General features: G+C 40.0%; 1 protein-coding gene across 6 annotated transcripts in view; it reads right to left on the minus strand.

Moving 5' to 3' along the window:
- The window catches only part of arhgap1 (Rho GTPase activating protein 1), a 57,456-nt gene that overhangs the window by 4,396 nt on the left and 32,370 nt on the right, over positions 1-20,690 (minus strand). For 5 of the 6 annotated variants that reach the window (XM_069896029.1, XM_069896028.1, XM_069896030.1 and 2 more), the window contains 7 exons: positions 16,881-16,967; positions 15,428-15,526; positions 11,636-11,728; positions 9,405-9,481; positions 8,987-9,064; positions 6,538-6,666; positions 6,035-6,138 (listed from right to left, as the gene is read on the minus strand). In XM_069896029.1, the coding sequence (XP_069752130.1) occupies positions 6,035-6,138; positions 6,538-6,666; positions 8,987-9,064; positions 9,405-9,481; positions 11,636-11,728; positions 15,428-15,526; positions 16,881-16,967 (667 nt within the window). The remainder of the gene's footprint in view (positions 1-6,034; positions 6,139-6,537; positions 6,667-8,986; positions 9,065-9,404; positions 9,482-11,635; positions 11,729-15,427; positions 15,527-16,880; positions 16,968-20,690) is intronic. The other variant, XM_069896027.1, reaches the window with a different exon arrangement.

The raw sequence follows: 20,690 nt of genomic DNA on the forward strand, positions 1-20,690 counted from the left end.
TTGCCTCTTATGGATTCTGCAGGATATGCTGAGTTTCTCCAACATTTTTTGTGTATCAACTACAATCACAGTGTCTCCAAACTTTTGTTTCACTACCGGCAGGTGGGACATTTTGGTTGGTTTGGGCAAGTTGGCCAAGGGTCCTGTTTTCATGCTGGTCAACCCTATAAGCTCACTCGTCAGTTCATTCGTTCTGAGGAAAAAAACAGATCCGGTCTATCCAGTCTATTTTTATAACAAAGCCTTCTAATGCTGGCAACATCCTTGTGATTTTTTTCTGCTTAATGACATGTTTCCCTAGAGTCTGGTGACCAGAAGTACATGGAATATTCCAGAAGCAGTTTCATCAAGTTGCTACTTTTGTACTCAATGCACCAGCTAATGACAGCAAGCTTGACGTACATCCTTCACAACCTTGCTTCGCAGTGTTACACTATATTTGTACTCCGAGGTCTCTGCTCCCCAACACTCCAGGGTCTAATCATTCATTTTGTGTCCTCCTCTGGTTTAACTTCCGAAAATGTATTACCTTGCATTAGCCCAAGTTAAATTCCATCTGCTATCCCCTTGCCCACTCTTGCAGTTGCTCTACACAACCTTTTTCATTGTTCACCACACCAGTAATGTTGCTAACAGTTTCCACAAATAACCTTTACTCTTGCACAATGGCTAAAAAAAGCTTGGGAAAGGCTGGAGTTGGGTTCTTTGGAACAAAGGCCACTTGGAAGGACTTAACAGCAAGGGTTTGCTTCCCTGAAAGCAAAGAAATTAGTAGTGGAAGGAAATGGAGAAAATATTTTTCAACCACTGGTTCAACTATATGAAAGAAAGGAGGCAATAACCATCAAAACAATTAAAATGCAACACTGCACAGTTCCAAACCCCATCGCTTCCAGGCGTGATTATTCCAACTGTCTCCTCTCATTTTACACCATCCAAAACTGCATCCTAACTCACCATGTCTCAGTTACTCAGTACTCCCTGAACTTGGGTTTCCACCACCACTTGCACTTCAATTTGCAGCTCTTATTCCCAAGTTCAAATCCCTCCACCATCTCCATTGCCATAGAGTACAGGGTTAGACTGGGTTGCAGGGAAAAGTTACCTTAATCCCACATCCACACTGCTCGAAAAAGAGCTTCCCAGCAGTGTGTCTGTACCCCTACATGCCACAGCAACTTATAAATTGGCTGCCCCTTCACCTGCACTGCAACAGCAAATACATTTCCACTGACTTTACCCATTTAAAGGTAAACTCTGATGTTTGATTTACTTTCCTCAATAGTTTTGTTAACCTGGTCGCCTGGGACCATCTGTTTCTCCACTTCTTTGAACTCCTATCTGTACACTTCTGATAACTTTTCCCTTCTAAAAGCTCAATACCCAACAATTCTATCAAAATCCTCTGCTGTGATTAATGGTCCGCTGCAATTCTCCAGTGATCTTTCATTTTGGTGTAAACATTTTTTTTAAATTTCCAGAAGCTGTAAAATGGAACTATGGCCATATTTTATAAAAAACAAAGTGTAAAATGTTCATGCTACAGTTGTTCCCAACTGTGTTAAATCAGTATTTCACTGCATCAGGCAATCTTAGAAAATGACTGAAGAAAGCTACATTTGGATACCAGATTGGAGGTCAAAAGCAATAATTCTGGTGCAACTGTGAATATTTGTACAGTAAATAACAAAATCTACAAGGCACATCTTAAACCAATACCAATCAAGGTAAATAATAATACATCCAGCAAAACAATTAAAAGTAAAACCAGTGGTATCCTGCACCTATGCGGATTGGTAGATGCAGGATGTGTATTTTCTGTTCACTTGAGATATATTCTTACAAAGCCTAACTAATACACCTACATTAATAAACAAAGACAAAAATATATTAAATGTTCTCACACTGAACAAACTTTCCTTGCATGAATATAAAAACCTTAAAGTAGTTTATTTTTAGTCACATTCTTTGAAAATATTTAACTGTCGCTGCATCTGCAGGTTCCTCCCCCTCCACGGAAAAGGAGTTGTTCCACCCAAAAGATAAACAATAACAGGAGCCCAGGCAAAATGGTTAGCATAGTGGTTAGTATAACGCTATTACAGCGCCAGTGATCGGGACTGGGGTTTGAATCCCACGCTGTCTGTAAGGAGTTTGAATGTTCTCGCCTTCTCTGTGTGGGTTTTTCTTGGGGCCTTCAGTTTCTTCCCACCCTTCAAAAAAATGTACTGGGTTTGTAGATCAATTAGCTGTAATTAGCTGGCATGGGCTTGTGGGCCAAAAGGGCCTTTTACCGTAACGTATGCCCAAATTTAAAAAAAAGTTTAAATGTTTTAAATTATAGATAATTACCCTCCACCTCCACTGTGCATTTACAAATAAATCTTCTGATTGAGGCAACTCTTACTAAGCAGGGATAAGCAGACATCAGAAGAGTCACCCCAATGACAAGCTGCATCAACCAGCTCTTCGTCCTGGCGACGCCAGAAAAGTCACCCCAATGACGAGCTGCATCAACCAGCTCTTCGTCCTAGCGACACCAGAAGAGTCACCCCAATGACGAGCTGCATTAACCAGCTCTTCGTCCTGGCGACGCCACTGCAGTTTCACACAACTTTATACAAACAGCCACTACAAAAAAAGCATGACCAAGGCATTCCACTGGCTGAACGTTTGCTCATATCTTCAAAGGTTTGTGTTCATAATACTTTTGCTTTATTTTCATTATTTTCTTCTCTAACTTATACATTTGTAATGTATCGTATTTTTTTTTGTCCGCCAATTCTCTTCTTTTTGTTATATCGTCCCTTGTTGCTAGTTCTTTTTCTCTACTTACTATCTCCCTTTCTAACTGTTTTATTTCCCGATTGTAATCCTTTTTCGTCTTATTTACATAACTTATTATCTGCCCTCTAATGAAGGCTTTCATTGCATCCCATAATACAAATTTCTCTTTCACTGATTCCGTATTTATTTCAAAGTACATTTTAATTTGGCGTTCAATAAACTCTCTAAATTCCTGCCTTTTAAGTAGCATGGAGTTTAACCTCCATCTATATGTTCTTGGTGGAATGTCCTCCAGTTCTATTGCTAATAATAGGGGTGAATGATTTGATAGTAGTCTAGCTTTATACTCAGTTTTCCTAACTCTCCCTTGAATATGGACTGACAACAAAAACATATCAATCCTTGAGTAAGTTTTGTGCCTACTTGAATAATATGACAATTCCTTCTCTCTTGGGTGTTGTCTTCTCCATATATCCATAAGTTTCATTTCCCGCATTGATTTAACCATAACTTTGGCCACTTTATTCTTTTTGCTAGTCTTTTGTCCAGTTTTATCCAACATTGGATCCAAATTAAGGTTAAAATCCCCTCCTATCAATATATTCCCCTGTGTATCTACAATCTTCAAAAAAATATCCTGCATAAATTTTTGATCCTCTTTATTAGGTGCATATATATTGAGCAAATTCCAAAATTCTGAGTATATCTGACACTTTATCATTACATACCTCCTTGCTGGATCTATTATTTTCTCCTCTATTTTGATTGGTACATTTTTATTAATTTATATAGCTACACCTCTAGCTTTTGAATTATAGGATGCTGCCGCTACGTGCCCTACCCAGTCTCTCTTTAATTTATTATGTTCCACTTCAGTTAGATGCGTTTCCTGCACAAATGCTATGTCTATTTTTTCTTTTTTTCAGGAAATTTAATTTGGTTATGTATTCCATTAATATTTATAGTCATATAGTTCAACATGGCCATCTCATATCCTGTTTACACCTCATTTCTGCTTCCTCACCACCACCATCCCCCTTTTCCCCATTTTCATCTCTCAGTTTTCCCTTTTTGAACTCAATGTATGACAACACATTAAAAACATAAAATACTCCAGCAACTCCCACATCTAATATTCCCATAACCCCAAATATCCCCCCCCCCCCTCTCTCTATAGAGCAGCACAATTAAGGTATTTATCAGATTTTTATCAGACAGGGGAAAAACCAGATTGGACTAAGATAGAGCTAGATAAAATAGGGGAGAAGGTACCGGAACATATACTCTATAAGTGGAATGAAAAGCTGGTACGATATAAAAGCTCACCAGTATTGCATCATTTACTCAATATATGGAAGAAGATTCACTTAGAAAGGAAAAAAAACAAATTACCAAACACCAAGATTATTATTGACGCAAAATCAGCTAATCCCTTTTACAATAGATAACCTTTCCTTTAGAGAAAGGGAGAGAAAAGGAATTAAAAGAATAGAAAATTGTTTTTTGGGAAATAATTTATTAACATTTGAACAATTGAAGTACAAATACGGAATAACTCATGGTACAATGTTTGCATACCATCAACTGAAAGCCTACTTGATAAATTGGGCAACAGACTGAGATTACCAGAAGGAAGCAGCTTTGAATATGTGATTACAGACACAATGATAATAAAAAGATTTATAACGAACATGTACATCAAGCTGCAAAAGAAGGAAAATGATGAAATAAGCTATAAACCCAAACAAAAGTGGGAAAAAGATTTAAACAAAGATAAAAAATGAAACATGGGAAAAGTTATGCTCTGGAACTATGAAGAATATAATAAACATGAGGTTACGCATGATACAGTATAATTGGTTACACAGGTTATACATCACGCCCCAAAAGTTAAATAAATGGGATCCAACATTATCAGATAGACGTTTTTGCTGTAAGAAGGAAATAGGAACAACAATACATGCAATTTGGGCATGTGAGAAAGTGAAAAAGTTTTGGAAAGATCTAAATCAGGTATTAAATAAAATCACAAAAAGCAACATACCAAAAAATCCAGAGATCTTTCTTCTAAGTAATATAAGAAATAAAGAATTAGGCCTCAAACTGGATGAAGCGCAAAAAAGATTTATTATGATAGCCTTAGATGTAACAAAAAATGTATAACGTCAACTTGGAAATCAGAGGAGAGCGTGAGAGTACAGCAATGGTATATGGAAATGAATAAATATATTCCATTGGAAAAAATAACATATAATTTAAAAAATAAAGTCACATTATTTGAACAAATTTAGGAACCGTACATGGAACACAACAGAGAGGACTTACTGCGGACCTCCACCCACTAAAATGATAAAATGAGAAGAAAAAATGATCTGATCCAGTTTTTAAACTTGCATATTTTTTACCTATTATTTTGTTATTATTTATTTTAATTTTTTTGGTTTATTTTCCTTTACTTTTTTTTGCCATTTGCTTGAATTCTGGATACCAGGGGTCTTACTGTACTCAGAATGTAATTTACAGCTTTTGTAAAACGGCACCTAAAATATAATACCTAGTTTTATATTGATATAACTAGGTAATGAATTTGTAAATCTTTGCACATTTACTTTTATCTTCCAATATTTAATACTTTAAGGTTCAATTTTTTTTAAAAACTTTAAACAATGACCACTTAGCTTCCCAATTGAACAAAAGAAACTACAAAGGGATAAGCAATTAGTGAGAGAGGAGAACGACATTCCTCACACCTAAAAACACTAAAAGGGAGGAAGAGGAGAGTCAGGGAGTTTGAGGGAGTCAGAGGTAGCAACACTAAGATCAAGAAGAGGTGCTGAGGAAAAGAGCAGCAACATTGTCTATAGTCTGAGAGTGGGCTCACAAGTGTGCCGTCAGATTCCACTGGTGTGCCTCTCAACACACTCATGTTCTAAGTCTGTGCAGCAGAGCCTAGTCTCCAATAGTCATGGTCCATGTGACCAACAGACCAAGACATCATTCTGCCATGTGTGGAAGATGGTGTGCACTTGTCATTTTATATTCAAATAATTAATTCAGAGGATTGGAGTGAAAGCAAGACTCCTTGGTCTTTGCAGGACCACCGAAGATTAATTATGGAGGAAAGCTTTGGATCATTACACAAAACAAATCTCAAAACCAAACTCGCAACACACTCAATATCAAGGAACGTCAGCACTCCCAACTCTGTAGTAGTTGGTACATTTACATGATAAGGTTACAAACTTACCAATAGCAGGAAGCTCAGCAAATATTGCAGCAAAATATAGTTATCCTCAGGCAGAGTCTGAATCATCCTCGCCATAGTTTCTGCTTGTTTAGTTACTGGCACTTCTGACAATCAATGACAGAGAAAAGTGGTTACACAAAAGATGAACACAACCCGATGACAGTGTGCGACAAGTACCTTGCTCAATCACAATTGAATTAGCTGTCAAAGACAATGGCAATTCACCAGGACCCAGCCAAAAATGCTGTTCAGTAGTGCAAAAACATACGCATAGTTAAAACATCTTCCTGTGTACAGAAGCAGATGAGATCTGCTAGACTGAGTTCTGTTATTATGTTCCTACTGGCAGTATGAAAAATCCCACAACATTCAGGAATGTTTGGCAATGGTGATCCTACAATCCCAGAACATAATGGAAATTATGGAAAACTCTAATTCAAATAAGAGTAAGGAGATGCAATAAAGGTCCCAATCTCAAACACTGAGTAAAGAGTACAACTTACTCCCAAATGAAACAATTTGGTCATACAGGCCATAGGTTAGCAGAGGTTCAGGTAATTCACGAAGAAAGGTCTTCAGCATAACTGCTGTCAAGTGCACGTCATCGTAGACTGCAAAATCCACAGGAACACCTGCAGGACAGTCACAATTTAGAGAAGCATTTTTCAAAAACATCTCTAACTAAACTGGCTGCAACAAATCAGCAAATAATCAAACAAAACTCACACCTATGCAAAGCATGACATTCCACATCAAATAAGCTTGCCCCAATATTAAAATTCACACTCCATTCTGTGGTGATGTAACTCACATTAAGAATTTTACTTCCTGACACACAGGAATTTGAGGCAAATTTAGTATCATGGAATAAGTTATTCAAACCCTAGCTGGAAGTGAGTGACCTGCCTGCTTTGATTAGTGATTGTATTTGTTGAATGGGATGACATGGATGTTTTGCCTCTTCAAAACATACAGTTCCACTTTCTGCTGCTGCCTAACACACAAACTTTAGCAGGAAATTCTTACTCAAATTCCTTTTCTGTTTGACAGTCACTACTTGATGTAGAATGCCTACCAGACTCCCTTGACAATTTGAATGATCAGATTATTATGACAGAGCTCACTACAGGGTTTACATTTTTAAAAGGAATGAAAAATCTAGGCTGCAACAACTGATAATTTGAACATCAGCAAATTACAGTTATGAGGAAGTACAAATCTCACCCAACTTCATCTCAAAACATCTCCAGACTAAATCGCAGTTACACTTTACTCAGCAATTATTATCGCCTGGACCAATATGCTACAAAATAAGGGAAGTCACACCTACAATTCTAACATCAAGCTTCCCCCATGAAAATAATAGCTATCCCCACAGTTTACAAACTCAGTTAAACAGAGATGAAAGTATGATTTGTAAATATTCTTCTACTTTTGAAAATAAAACTCCCAACAACTCACAGGTTTCTAAAGGTGGAACCCACTCCACCTTCACATTGAAATTATTTCTAAGCTAAACCATCAGGTTCCAGGTCAGAGTGTAGGTATTGAGCAATCCCCATCCTTTTGAATAAGGTATTTTTGCTTTTAACTCCACATCCCACCATTTCAGCTCACTAGTTTTGCCTTTTTCAATTCTTCCTGTCAAATTTGTCAAGGCCAGGATCAGATATCGACATTAAAAAAAAAATCACTCACATGGTTTAATCAGTTGATCATTTGTATAGGAAACTCACTTCAACTTTTTTGTCTTCTCCCACTAAGAATCTAGCTACAACCAGAAATGTGATAGCCAGATCCACAGTAATCCAGCTGTTACCAAACTTGCATTTGTAATTCCAACACAACCCAGTTCTACATTCTATGGCTTGGCCAGTGAAGTATTTCACATGCCTTCTTAACCTGCTTGAAATTCAGATTTATTGTCAGATGTACCTAGATGTAATGATAAAGCAGACTTGCCGGATGCATCAGAGTGGTACAGGAGCTGCTCTGTCTAGTGGTACTGTCTGGTGGTACTATCTGCCTGCTCAGAGTGGTACAGGAGCTGCTGTCTGTCTGCTCAGAGTGGTACAGGAGCTGCTCTGTCTGTCTGCTCAGAGTGGTATGGGAGCCGCTCTGTCTGGTGGTACTGTCTGTCTGCTCAGAGTGGTACAGGAGCTGCTCTGCTCAAGATTGGAGGAAGCTGCAGAAGGGGGCAAATGCAACTTAGAACATCCCTCCCCTCCATGGGCTCCACCTACACCTCCACTGCCCAGAAAAGCCAATCAACATACTGAAAGATCCTCTTCTCCTGTCAGGGAGAAGGCTTGTGTGAAATCACACACCAACAGGCTAAAAGAAAGTTTATCCCTCATGGAGCCCCACCACAGTGCTCTCATGCTGCCCTTGCTTTGAAACTATTTGATTTTTTTTATTGTAACACAATAAATACTCTGTAATCATGCTCTTGATCTTCTACTTTATACGAATGTACAAATGTCCGAGTAATCTGTTGGTTTGCTCCTGGAAGAACCCCTCTCACTGTACAAGATATAATGCAACAAATAAACTTAAAACATTCAAGCCAACTTAAAATAGTTATTGAAGACTGCTATCCCCTGCATAATTGGAGTTAAAAAAATAAGGTCAAGGTGCTGTGGTTCCAATCCAGTCACATTAAATGCAAGGCTTTGCGGTTGGTAAGCTATGACTATCAAATGCTGTGCACTAAACAGCATGGATGAAAGGCACCAACTTGGTTGTGGGTGGATGTTTGTTTCATAGCTACCTATCTCCAGGAAACAAAAGGCAGAGTCATCCAGGTCACATTCAAAAAACTGAAAAGATGAGAAAGTGGTGGGTAGAGGTAAAAATTTTGACAACCTGTCATTGGGAGAACAGACACATAGAAAGCAGATTTCCGCTTTGTAATTAGAAAGTCCAATGTGATTCGCAAAGTGACTCACTCACCATTATTGTATTTATCCAGCACTTCTTTTACCAAGCACACGTTAGCTGACCTGCGGAATATCCCTTCTTTGTTTAGGCCTGAAGATGGGCAAATTATATTTCATTACATGAAACAATGCAATAATTTAATATCTTCCAGGTCTGGCTTTCCATTAGACATTATACCAGGGTAAAGGTAACTTGCTGATTTATATAATAAAGTGATGGTGAGTAGTTTATACGAATGTACAGAATTCCATTTATGTTAGTGAGAAACTGTTGAAGGAAAGTTAAAGCTGTCAGCTTTGTATGCCTTCTTGTAGCCTAACATCTCTACACCTGCATCCCATTGAGCAATCAATACATTTAAATAGGATGGAAATGAAGAAAGGATTTTTGGGTGGAGTCCACAGTGGATTCCAGAACATTTTTTTCTTACCGTGCATTTTGATGTAAGCGATGGTCTGCTCCATTACTAGTGGGATGGTCCTCTTTTCTGGGTCTTTAGATCGGAGCCTGAATCAACAAAAGTTTATTAAATAGGGGAAAATGTACATACCTACAAAAAAAAGGGGCTGAATAGCTGGCCATCAAGTTGCCCATAAAAAATTTTTATAAAGGTGATTTTTATAAATGACTTGGATGAAGAAGCAGAGGAGAGTGGGTAAGTTTGCAGGTGATACAAAGGTTGGATGTCCTGCGGATAGTATCAAAGGATGTTGTAGGTTACAGCGGGATAAAGACAGGATGCAGAATTGAGTGGAGAAGTGGCAGATGGAGCTCAATCCAGACAAGTGTGAAATGATGCACTTTGGAAGGTCAAACTTGAAGGAAGAGGCAGGATTCTTAACAGTGCAGAGAAACAGATAGATCTTGAGGTCCAGGTATTCCTCAAGGTTATCACTCAAGTTGATCGAGTGATTAAGAAAGCATATATTGGATTGGGTTTCAGTCATCAGAAGATTGAGTCCAACAGATGTGAGGTAACGTAGCTCCATAAAACTGTGCTGAGACAATTTTTGCATTCTGTTCTGGTCACCTCATTACAGGAAGGATGTCAGTGCTTTAGAGGGTACAGAGGAGACTTACAAGTGACTTAATATAGTTACAGGGATATCTTGATAACACAGATAATACGTTCCAAACATGTTCAGTGTTATGTAAAAGCGCAATGTCTAAGCAAAATTACAATGTACTTTCATCTTTATGTAATATGTTCTAATCCTATGATTATTTTTTTTTTACCTAGAACTCTATGCAAACATGTTGATAAAATATTTAAAAGGGATATCTTCTTTGGCTTGGCTTCGCGGACGAAGATTTATGGAGGGGTAATGTCCACGTCAGCTGCAGGCTCGTTTGTGGCTGACAAGTCCGATGCGGGACAGGCAGACACGGTTGCAGCGGTTGCAGGGGAAAATTGGTGGGTTGGGGTTGGGTGTTGGGTTTTTCCTCCTTTGTCTTTTGTCAGTAAAAGGGATATACAAAATTGAAAAATGACAAAGATCTTTATTGTCAGTAAGTGAACATTTGTCTAATGTACTTTGCATTTCTTTAGTTCCAACTCCCCCTGCCTGTCTCCGGCAAACTCAGGCACTGCCCGTCCGGGGTGGGGACTGCTGGGGATGTGGATTTACACATTTTCCTTGAAAATAAGTAAATCATTGACCATGTTGCCATTTAGAATGGACTGTAAATTACATGCTGAAAGAATGGCTAACCAACCTGAAATCACACCAAAATAGGTACAAGGTCACTCAATTTTGTCATTAATTTTGCAAGATGCCAAGAGAAATAAAACTAGGCTATTCACTAATTGTATCTTCAACCTGGTGAAGAAGTGCAGAAATCAAAGATAGAATGAAAGTGCATGGACCGACCACGTTATATCAAAACCCACGCTGTCAAAGCCATGTTATACAGGGTATGCCTGTATATAAAATTGACAGGCTTGGACAGGGTGGACAGCTAGCATCTTTTTCTCAGGGCAACAATAGCACTTTTTCTCAGGGCAACAATAGCAAACACCGGAGGATATCTGTTTCACGTGAATGGAGGAAAGCTCAGGATAAATGTCAGTTTTTTATCCTCCCACACAGGAAGAGGTGGGTGCCTGGAATGCATTCCCAGGGGTGGTAGAGGAGGCTAGTACAATAGAGACATTCAAAAATCTCTTAGGTAGACATATAGATGCAAGAAAAATATGGGCTTATGACATAAGGTGGGGAAAAAAAATAGATTCTGTGGAGTAGACTTATTTTTGTTGGCACAACACGTGAACTGAACTGTGTTATAATATTCTATGTTCTCATTAACCAGGAAATCCATGCAACGCAAATGCAGCAATTTTACTCACGCTGCCATCAGCTATGTGCACCAAAATACACCAGAAGAAAAATGAATCAATATCCTAATCTTTAGCCAATGACAGTAGGAACACTGCATGAATTGGGAGGTTCAAACAAAAAAATGCCATCATTGTGCAACTGCAGTGCCAACACCTACTGAATTAAACCATGAAAAACAGAAGCCCAAGCAAGGTACGCTGTTGCCCATGGAACTGGAACCCAAATTAATCATTGCCATGAGAAGATTCAACTGGAAAAAATGAAGACGACTTACTATCAAGCAACCAATAACAAAAACAAAGAAATGTATGAAGATACTTACACTGAAAGGTTGATTCCAAACTGTTGGTGAGGCAGCTGCTTTGTTTGTACTGGTGGGAGAGGTTTCTGTGCTGCACGGATAGTATCATCAAACCTAAAATAATGATTCAGTATACCAGAGATGGAGAAATTAATTCTAATAATCAAGACTTTAACTTGTGCTCTCACTTCAAGGCTTTGAATCCCTTTCAACATGTGGCTAAACAAGGCAAACGAGTTGCACACAAGCCCCACTGACCAAAAACATGGCAAACTCAACCAATCAGCAAACATAAGCTACACCACCAACTAACAAATGAGGTCAGCATTCAACCTGTTCAGGTTACATAAGGAGCTCAGAAACATGGGAGACAAATGCAAAGGAAAACAACATCAGGTAGTGCCAAATTTCAACAAGTACTTGTGTGTTGTAACTCTGCATGGTGTGGAAATGCTGGACAGGAGATCAAGGAAAGAGGTCTGCATTTCAAATGGGAGATAGTTACCTTCAATTGTGCATTCTCCAAGCTCACCTTGTCCATGAGTCACAACTCTCGCCATCCCTTAATGCAGGGGTGTCAAACTCAAATTCATGGAGGGCCAAAATTAAAAACTTGGACTAAGTCGGGGGCCGAACTAAATATTTATTGAAAATTTTCAACAACATCTGCATGTTTTCTCTTCTTTCAACATATGTAATGTTAAACTTTTTCTTATTAAAATAAATGTTTAATAATAGTTTTGGTTAAATTCTTTCCAGAAGCAGCATTAACAAATGAGAAATAAAATATTCATTAAATAATATTTAAGCTCCTTTTAAATGTTTTTTTTTTTCACAAGCCAACAAGTCAAAAAAAAACAACTTGCTTCAATGACAAACAGGTTTGCCTTTTAAAATGATGAACATATAGTCTCCCTCCCACCTGTGTTGAAAGGTCCTGTTTTCTGTCTTTCGTTTGGCCATTTTTCGTAAGGGGTTTATTACACGCGAGTTAGGTGACAGGTCGCAGATGCTAATGAATGTAAAGAGAGCAGGTGGGGGCGATTAGCGGGCTAAGGGGCCGGCGCCAACGCATTTGCAAAGCATTCTGGGATCTGTAGAATTAGCTGTGCATGCGCTATACTGGTGCGGCGGCCAGCGGGCCAGCTCTAATACATATTTGATATGATCTTGCGGGCCAAATATAATTATATCACGGGCCAAATTTGGCCCGCGGGCCTGAGTTTGAGATGTGTGCCTCAATGTCAAAAATTGCTCATCCATTTTTTTCCTTCTGGTCCCAAGTTTAATAGGTCTTGATCCTTTGACTCTCCTATTAAAACCCTTGACCCTTATCGTTGTCAACTACTATCTTATCACCAGCTCTTACCTCTTAAGTTCTTGAACACGTTCAGTCCCTGAAACCCATACTTATCCTTCCCAAATATCTATGTTTAAGTCCCTCCAATCAACTTTCCCCAATGCAGAAAGGGAAGCAATGAATCACACACTACCAAAGATGCCCGCTCCTGTAGCCTTTGACACAACTAACCCAACTATCACCTCCAACTCCTCTCTACTGTTGGCCAGGTGGCTGAAACTGCACTGGCCTGGATGCACCCTTATCTAACTTCAATCACAACTACAATGGCTTCTCTTCACCCACACTTACCTTTACTTCTTGGTGTCCTATTTCTTATTTACACATGTGCCCCAGGCAACGTCCCTCAAAAATCTGTTCAGTTGTCAATATGCAACTCCGTGTTACTACCACCTCCAAATGGCTGCACCATTTGTCAGCAATTAAGTACTGGCTGTGAAGAAATTCTCTCAACTTTATTCCCTTTATATTCTTAGCCCTTTTTTGACCCAGGTTAAAGCTAAACTAGACCAAATGAACTGGACTATCTTTGCATCAAATGACACCAAGATGGGCTTCAAACCACAAAATCAGGCTGCCGCCATTTATAACACTGTATCACTTACCATATTTTACGTCATATAAGACCCTTCCCCCCCCCCACCCCCCAAAAAATGATTCAAAAATACCCACCCAGGTCTTATATGCAAAGATGAAATTGAGCAAGTCGCCGGCTACTCACCCACCTTCAAGAAGCCCGCGGAGGTGCTGCAGCTGTCCAGGCCACCTTCCCTCGAGTCTTTCTGGAGCCACCGCCGCTACTCAACTCCCCCGGTGAGAAGGCCAATCATGTCAACCCCCGCCAGCAGCACAAGACTGTGCTTTCTGGAGTTGCCACTCCCTTATCTCAGTGAGAAGGCTGACCACAGCGGCACCCACTAACATCGCAAGACCGTGCTTTCCGGAGCCACTGTCACTGCTCACTTCTCCTGCCAACCCCAGCAGCCTTCGCCAACAGCACAAGAAATACAGAAGGAACCCGTTCGCCAACTTACCTGTGAACACACTAAAAACAATTCTTAATATTTCCCTGCTGAAAATGAGTAGGGGAGGGTCTTGTACAGCCGTCAAATACAGTAGCTCATATGCCAGTGACATTTTGAACCACCTTTGCAGCCTTATAACGAGGTAATTTTAGATTGTCCCTCATTCTATTCTGCAAAATAATCTGCAGCCTGAATCCCATGTCTCACTGAGACTGAATACAAGAAAAACATTGAAAATCTCATTGCACGCTCTTAATGTCATTAAGACAAAAGACTAACAAATATTTCCCTCACCCTCAGTTATCTGCTTGTCCTTTAACACACAGATCCAGGATTTGTGGTTAGGAGTCAGTCACAACTGACCTACAAATAAGCTTCTAGTTTGCCTTGAATGGTTCACTGGATGGAAACTTGCCAAACATGTCCTCAGTGACCAGGTACTGTGTATTGGGGTAGAGTCAGAACAAGTCACATCCACAACGTTGCTTAAAAAAAATTGGATATTCAGCTAAACTTGGATAGCACACCCTGTGCATATTTTGTAAAATTGTCTGTTTTAAAATGGTTAAAAATAGATATCCTTGTAAAATCAATGCTGGAGAAACTCAGCAGGTCAAACCACGTCCTTTATATTGCAAAGGTTAAAAATACATAACCGGTATTTCGGGCTTGAACTTTTTAATCAAGGTACGGTACCATCCTTGATAAAAGGCTCAAGTCCAAAATGTCGATGATGTATTTTTACCTTTGTTATATAAAGGACGCTTCTTGACCTGCTGAGTTTCTTCAGCATTGTGTTTTTTTACTTCAACCATGGTGTCTGCACTTTTGTGGCTTACTTCAATCTCAGATCCTTGGCGTTCTTTCTTGAAGTGAATGAGATGGACTCCCACTTCAGGTCTAACTTAACATGAGTTACACAGCTAGGTTCTGCACATTTAGTGCAGAATCTAGCTGTGTAACTAATGCTCAAAACAAGAAGCCCAACATCAGGAAAATAAAAAGTAAATAGATGCCAGCAAGTTTGGGACTCCATATTTCTGAAGAAGTTCCATGTTGAGAGAAGTTCAGTAGTTTAAAGGGAAACTATTATATATTCTCTGCAAAATTAGGGCCATTATTTTTACAAGACAGATAGTTTTCTGTCACATAGAATGAAATGTTTCATACTCAAAAGTAATGAAAAAAATTAGGCCCTCTCCTGAAAGTCAATAGATTCCCAATATCCATAGAACCATTTATGGAGCGGAAACAGGCCATGTTGGCCTTTCGAGTCCGCACCGGTTCACTAATTTTGTGCGCCCTCTTCAGGCATTGGTGATTTTAAGTGTAGTGTATATCCCTGACAAAATAACCCTGGATCAGCTTCAGCAACATGGATATAGTAACAGAATATTCTCATCGAGTGCCTGATTTGCATAGACTTACTTCTTCACACACGCTGGGATCACCATTCGTTCACATTTCAGGAACTGTTCGAGTTCGCCCAAATGATTCATGTACAAGATTTTCCTGCCAAACTTCATGCTGGAACAGGACATAAAGTGGAAAATAAAATAAAATGAAAACAGAAGATGTACAAGTGAAATTCCTGTGTTGTTTGTCAAACCTCTCTGTTCAAGCTCATTACTTCACTCCAAGTACTGATTTGCAGAATGATGACGAATTAAAAACAGAATTAGAAATGGCTAAAGTGATCAATACCCCATAATAAAGTGGCTCCCAAAGATGCTGCTTAAGAAAATGAATCATAACCTTAGTAACCATGTTCTTTATTGGAGTCTAATCAGAAGCATTGCTTGGAGTTTAAAGGAATGAGAGGGGGTCTTATTCAAACATACAAGATCCTAAAGGGGTTTGGCAGGGCACATACTGAAATGTTCCACTAGTGGATGAGTCACAAACAAGACACATAGCTGCAAAATAAAGAACCAGTCATTTAAAACTGAAGTATGCAGAAACTTCTCACAAAGAACAGAGAATCTCTGGAATTCTCTAACACCTAATAGTGGTAGATGGCAGATCAATAGATATATTTAAAGTAGAGATACATAAATATTTAAGAGTCTGAGGAATTGAAGGTTATGGGGAACTGGCACAGACAAGTGAATGGCTGACGTCATCATAGATCAGCCATGATCACATAGAACGGCAGGGCAGACTTGATGAACCAAGATGCCCTACTCCTGCTCCTAGTTTCTTGTATAGATGATGTGCCATTGAAAAACCACACAAGACAGAATGTTTGTCTGGACATTGACTATAAGGGTACATGCATGCATCTTCACACAGCGAATGCATGAAATAAAGGATGCAAATACTCATGTATGGAGTGGAGGGGGAATATGTGCATACCTGAGAGAATGGACACAAAAGGAGGGAGCCAAGATGCCTGCCACACGAAAATAGTGTAAAAAAAAGTAAAAACACGATGCTGGAGAAACTCATCAGGTCAAGCAGTGTCTTTTATAAAGCAAAGATAAAAATATATAATCGACATTTCAGGCTTGAGTCCTTCACCAAGGTATGGAAAAATGTCTGGAAGCGTCCGAACACAAAAGTTGTGGATGGATAGGGAAAATATGAACCTGAAGGAGATAGTCGGAGAGAGAGAACCAGAAAAGAGAGCTAGAGCAAGCATGTGATTGATGGAAGGCTATGCTACTATGAACAGAACAAGGTAGTTTTTTTGCATCGTCCAATTCAGATATTTACCTTCCTGCACTGGGAACACAACTGTTTACTCCTTTTGAAACATGAAGGTCCCAAAGAAGGATTGAAAGATCAGCCATGACCACAAAGACCAGAGCCAAGAAGCAAAAAATTTGTAACTTTGCATATTTTCCCCATAACAAAAAAAAAACATCAGTTATGGGCTGACCTGATTATGGGTTTGAAGACAATGAGGAGTGCCTTGATGAACCTGGTGGGGTGGACAATGTAGAGAGCTTTTATGTTCTTCTTGTACCTGTGTGCAAAAAGAAGTTATCCAAAATTAATTCAGTAATAATTCTTTTCATGGTTCTGATTCTACAGACATTCATCAATTTTGCAGTTTATCCCTTAGCAGAAAAAAAAATCACGTATCTGGTTCTACTTTCAGGAGATTGGAGGCGATGATTGAATCACAAGATCCAACAGTGAGGCAAGAATTTTTCCCACTCTTAGTGGTGGGAAGAGTCCATCATCTTCTATCTGAAGCTGCATTAATAATTAATTATTGTGAAGCACTGATGCAAGATGTCAGTCTCCCTCAATTTATACTTGGGTACTCTGGAATTTAATGAACTCAACAAAATTCTGTTTAATATCCATCATATCCATTCAGGTCTACCACGTGCATCAAATTCTGGATCCACGCGCTTCATCTAGTAACATCAGTTTCTTTTATTAGCCTTTGAAGTCCCTGTCAGTTCAGCATTTAATCTTGTGCAAGGCTGAATGAAACTTAATCTCATCATCTAACTTTTTAGAATGTGTTGATCAAGATTAAAAAAAGGCACCCACTGAATGGTTGGCTTGGACCAACAGGGAAGTAGTCTTCATTGCACTAATCATAATCAAAAGGACAGGGAAGTCAGGGCTAAATTTTGCAAGCTCTGAAATCTACTGAGAATGAAAATGGGGAATACAACAGAGAGTAAAGCAATTATTTAGAGGCTTGAAGAGAGCAGGCTGCCTCAGTCCAGAGAGAGATCGGCAAGCAGTCGACTTGTTTGCCCTAATACAAATTCTTGATGCTTCAGGGTTCTTGGATCACAAGGTGAAACACAGAAATGAAACATACTTCTCTGAATGGCCTTCAAGAAACTTTAAAATACTGAACAAAATGTTATTCACGTTTAAAACTTGTCAAAAGGCTCCGTGGCTCACAGAACATTTGAACTACGTTAATGCAGCACATATTTTGTGAAGGGTTACTTTATGACTAAGTGCAGTTCTCCATGCAAATCTCAGAAATGGATACAGAATGGAAGGAAGCCATTCAGAAATCTAGACCAACCCTGTTTAAGAACAATGCTGCTCAGTAACCCCCACCCCCAGCTTGTTCTGGTAATGTTGCAGCTCCTGTTTTAATGCTGTCTTCTAACTCTCCTTGTACTACATTCCAACCCCAAATGACATTTCATCTCATGGCAGTAGCACTGCTAGAAAGGGTGCTGCCTCACAACTCCAGCAACTCAGGTTCAATCCTGACCTCTGGTGCTATCTGTGTGGTGTTTGCACATTCTTCCCATGACTGCAAGTCTCTCCCAGTTTCTTCCCATATCCCAAGCACATGGCAGATCACTGACCATTGCAAGTGGTGTGTAGGGCAAGTGAGGGAATCTTGGTGGGGGAGGGGGAGAAGAGAAATTTGATGGGAATATGCAGAGGGATTAGCAGAGGATACATTCATTGCCATTTTGTGGTTGGTGCAGATTCAGATGGTCAAAGCAACGACTGGGTTCATTTTGAAATTTGTTAAGTCGCTATTTCAGTGGAGAAAATGAAATTACAGTTGCATGGCCAAAGGTCAATTGGAAAAACACACTAATGGAGAAGACAACAGATCGGCAATGGCTGGAGTTTCTGCGAGAAATGAGGAAAGTGCAGGACAGGTACAGACCAAAAGGAAATTATGAATGGAAAATTGAGACAATTGTGGCTGACGAGGGAAGTTAAAGCCAAAGTAAAAGAAGAGGAGAGGGGATAGAAGGAAGCAAAAATTAGTGGGGAAAAATAGAGAACTGGGAAACTTTTAAAAAGGCAACTAAGAAGGTGATAAGGAAAGAAAAGATGAATTATGAAAGATTAGCAAATAATATCAAAGAGAATACTGAAAAGCTTTAAATATATAAAGAGTAAAAGAGTGACAAAAGCAGACATAGGTTTGATAGAAAAAGATGGAATGGGAGACAAGGAGACGGCAGAGGAACTGAATGAATATTTTGGAACAGTCTTCATGGTGAAACACTTTAGTAGCAAATCAGACTATCATAGCTATCTGGGAAGGGAAGTGAGTCCAATCATGATCAATAGAAAGAAGGTACTTGGAAAGCTGAATGTTCTAAGGATAAATAAGTCTCCTGGACGTGACAGAATGTACCCTTGGGTACTGTGAAAAATGGCAGAAGATGATTAAACTTGCACCGCTCTGCGAAGGGTGAAGGAATGCGAAATATGTAGATTAGAGCTTGAAAGTAGACAGCACTAACTAGTGGGCCCCTTTCTTATCAGAAACCTCAAGGATGAAGGAATCTGGTTCAGACTGACACAGTGACCTAGGGTACCCCATAGTCACCATTGCACTTGCTTAATAAAGACATGAATATTAACTTAGACACCCCTAAGGATGGGACTCTCTAATTAACATAACATGCGATGTATGATGAGGGAGGGACTGTGTGGTATCTGCAGGGATGGAAGGGAAAAGGGGAAGGTTGTAAGCTATTGAAATTCCGATTGGAAGAGACTAAATGAAGGTGTGGTGATGTTGAGGGCAGGTGTGTACAAAAGAGTGATGACTCTGGACCTCTGGTGTGCCTTGGGACTAAGAGACACCCGGCTCTGCAGACCCAAAATAAAGCTGAACCTGTTCTCCAAGACTTTGTCTCCAGAGTAGAGATTGTGAACACTTTATATTTCACAAGCTTGGGGGCTCGTCCAGGATCGCAACTCCCACTGCTTGGCGACTGGCTATCGAAGAATGAGAAGGTGTACCCCACTGATTTCAGAGGTCTCCGATTTCTTTGCTTGCCGTCAGCGGTTTGAGTGAGTGATATCCAGACAGGAAACTCTGGAGAACAGGACAAAGGGGAACTCCGGTAGAAGGAGTGGAACAGAACGCAGGGGAACTCCGGTAGAAGGAGTGGAACAGAACGCAGGGGAACTCCGGTAGAAGGAGTGGTTCAGTCGGGGAACTCTCGTGCACGAGACCCGGGTAAGAAAATTGACTATTAAGTATTACTCGGGCGATCGGGATAGTCTGTCAGGAGTGGCTGACATTCCGCCAGATAGTCCGTTGGGGCAGATGTCAGGAAACTGGGGTCAGATGAAGATTGGCTATGTCAGAAATTAAATGTGTTTCTAAATACAAGAAACCCATTTGATCAGGAAGAATCAGATTATGCAGCGTGTTGGATCCAGGTGACCGAGTTATTTGAGGTCACCACGAAAAATGAGGAGGCAGACGTACTACCCCGTGATCCTTTGAATTACCTGCCCCTGCCGTATGACAGTCAGAGGGGAGAATCACCAAGATACTGGTGATATCCCTCCCGAGGAACACCAACAGGTGAGAGAGACTGATGGAGGGGTAGAGCCCTGTGCCCCGGAGCTGAAGGAGGTAGGACAGAAGAGCTCGGACAGGCAGGAGAAACATGAGAAAAAGAGATAGGCTCGCAGGTTGCCAAACTAACGCTGTAAAACTTGCAGAAGGGGGGGACAGTAAACCTATGGATGTCCTCCAGAAAGAATGTGCACAAAGAAAGGAAAAATCAGGAAAGGAAAAAAGCAAAGGGTAGGCAGGAAAAGCCTCCTGCACAGGAGGAAAAACAAAGACTGCGTAGTTATATGGAAATCCTAAGGCTGATGGAGGAAGGAGAGACGAGTGACCCCGAGTACTCCTCGGGGACCCCCTAAGGACCACCATTAGCATATCATCTGCCTGTATCTAGACCCCTAGCAGCTGTCCCCTCTGGGCCAGAAG

Source organism: Narcine bancroftii, chromosome 1, assembly GCF_036971445.1.
Source record: "Narcine bancroftii isolate sNarBan1 chromosome 1, sNarBan1.hap1, whole genome shotgun sequence".
NCBI classification, from domain to species: domain Eukaryota; kingdom Metazoa; phylum Chordata; class Chondrichthyes; order Torpediniformes; family Narcinidae; genus Narcine; species Narcine bancroftii.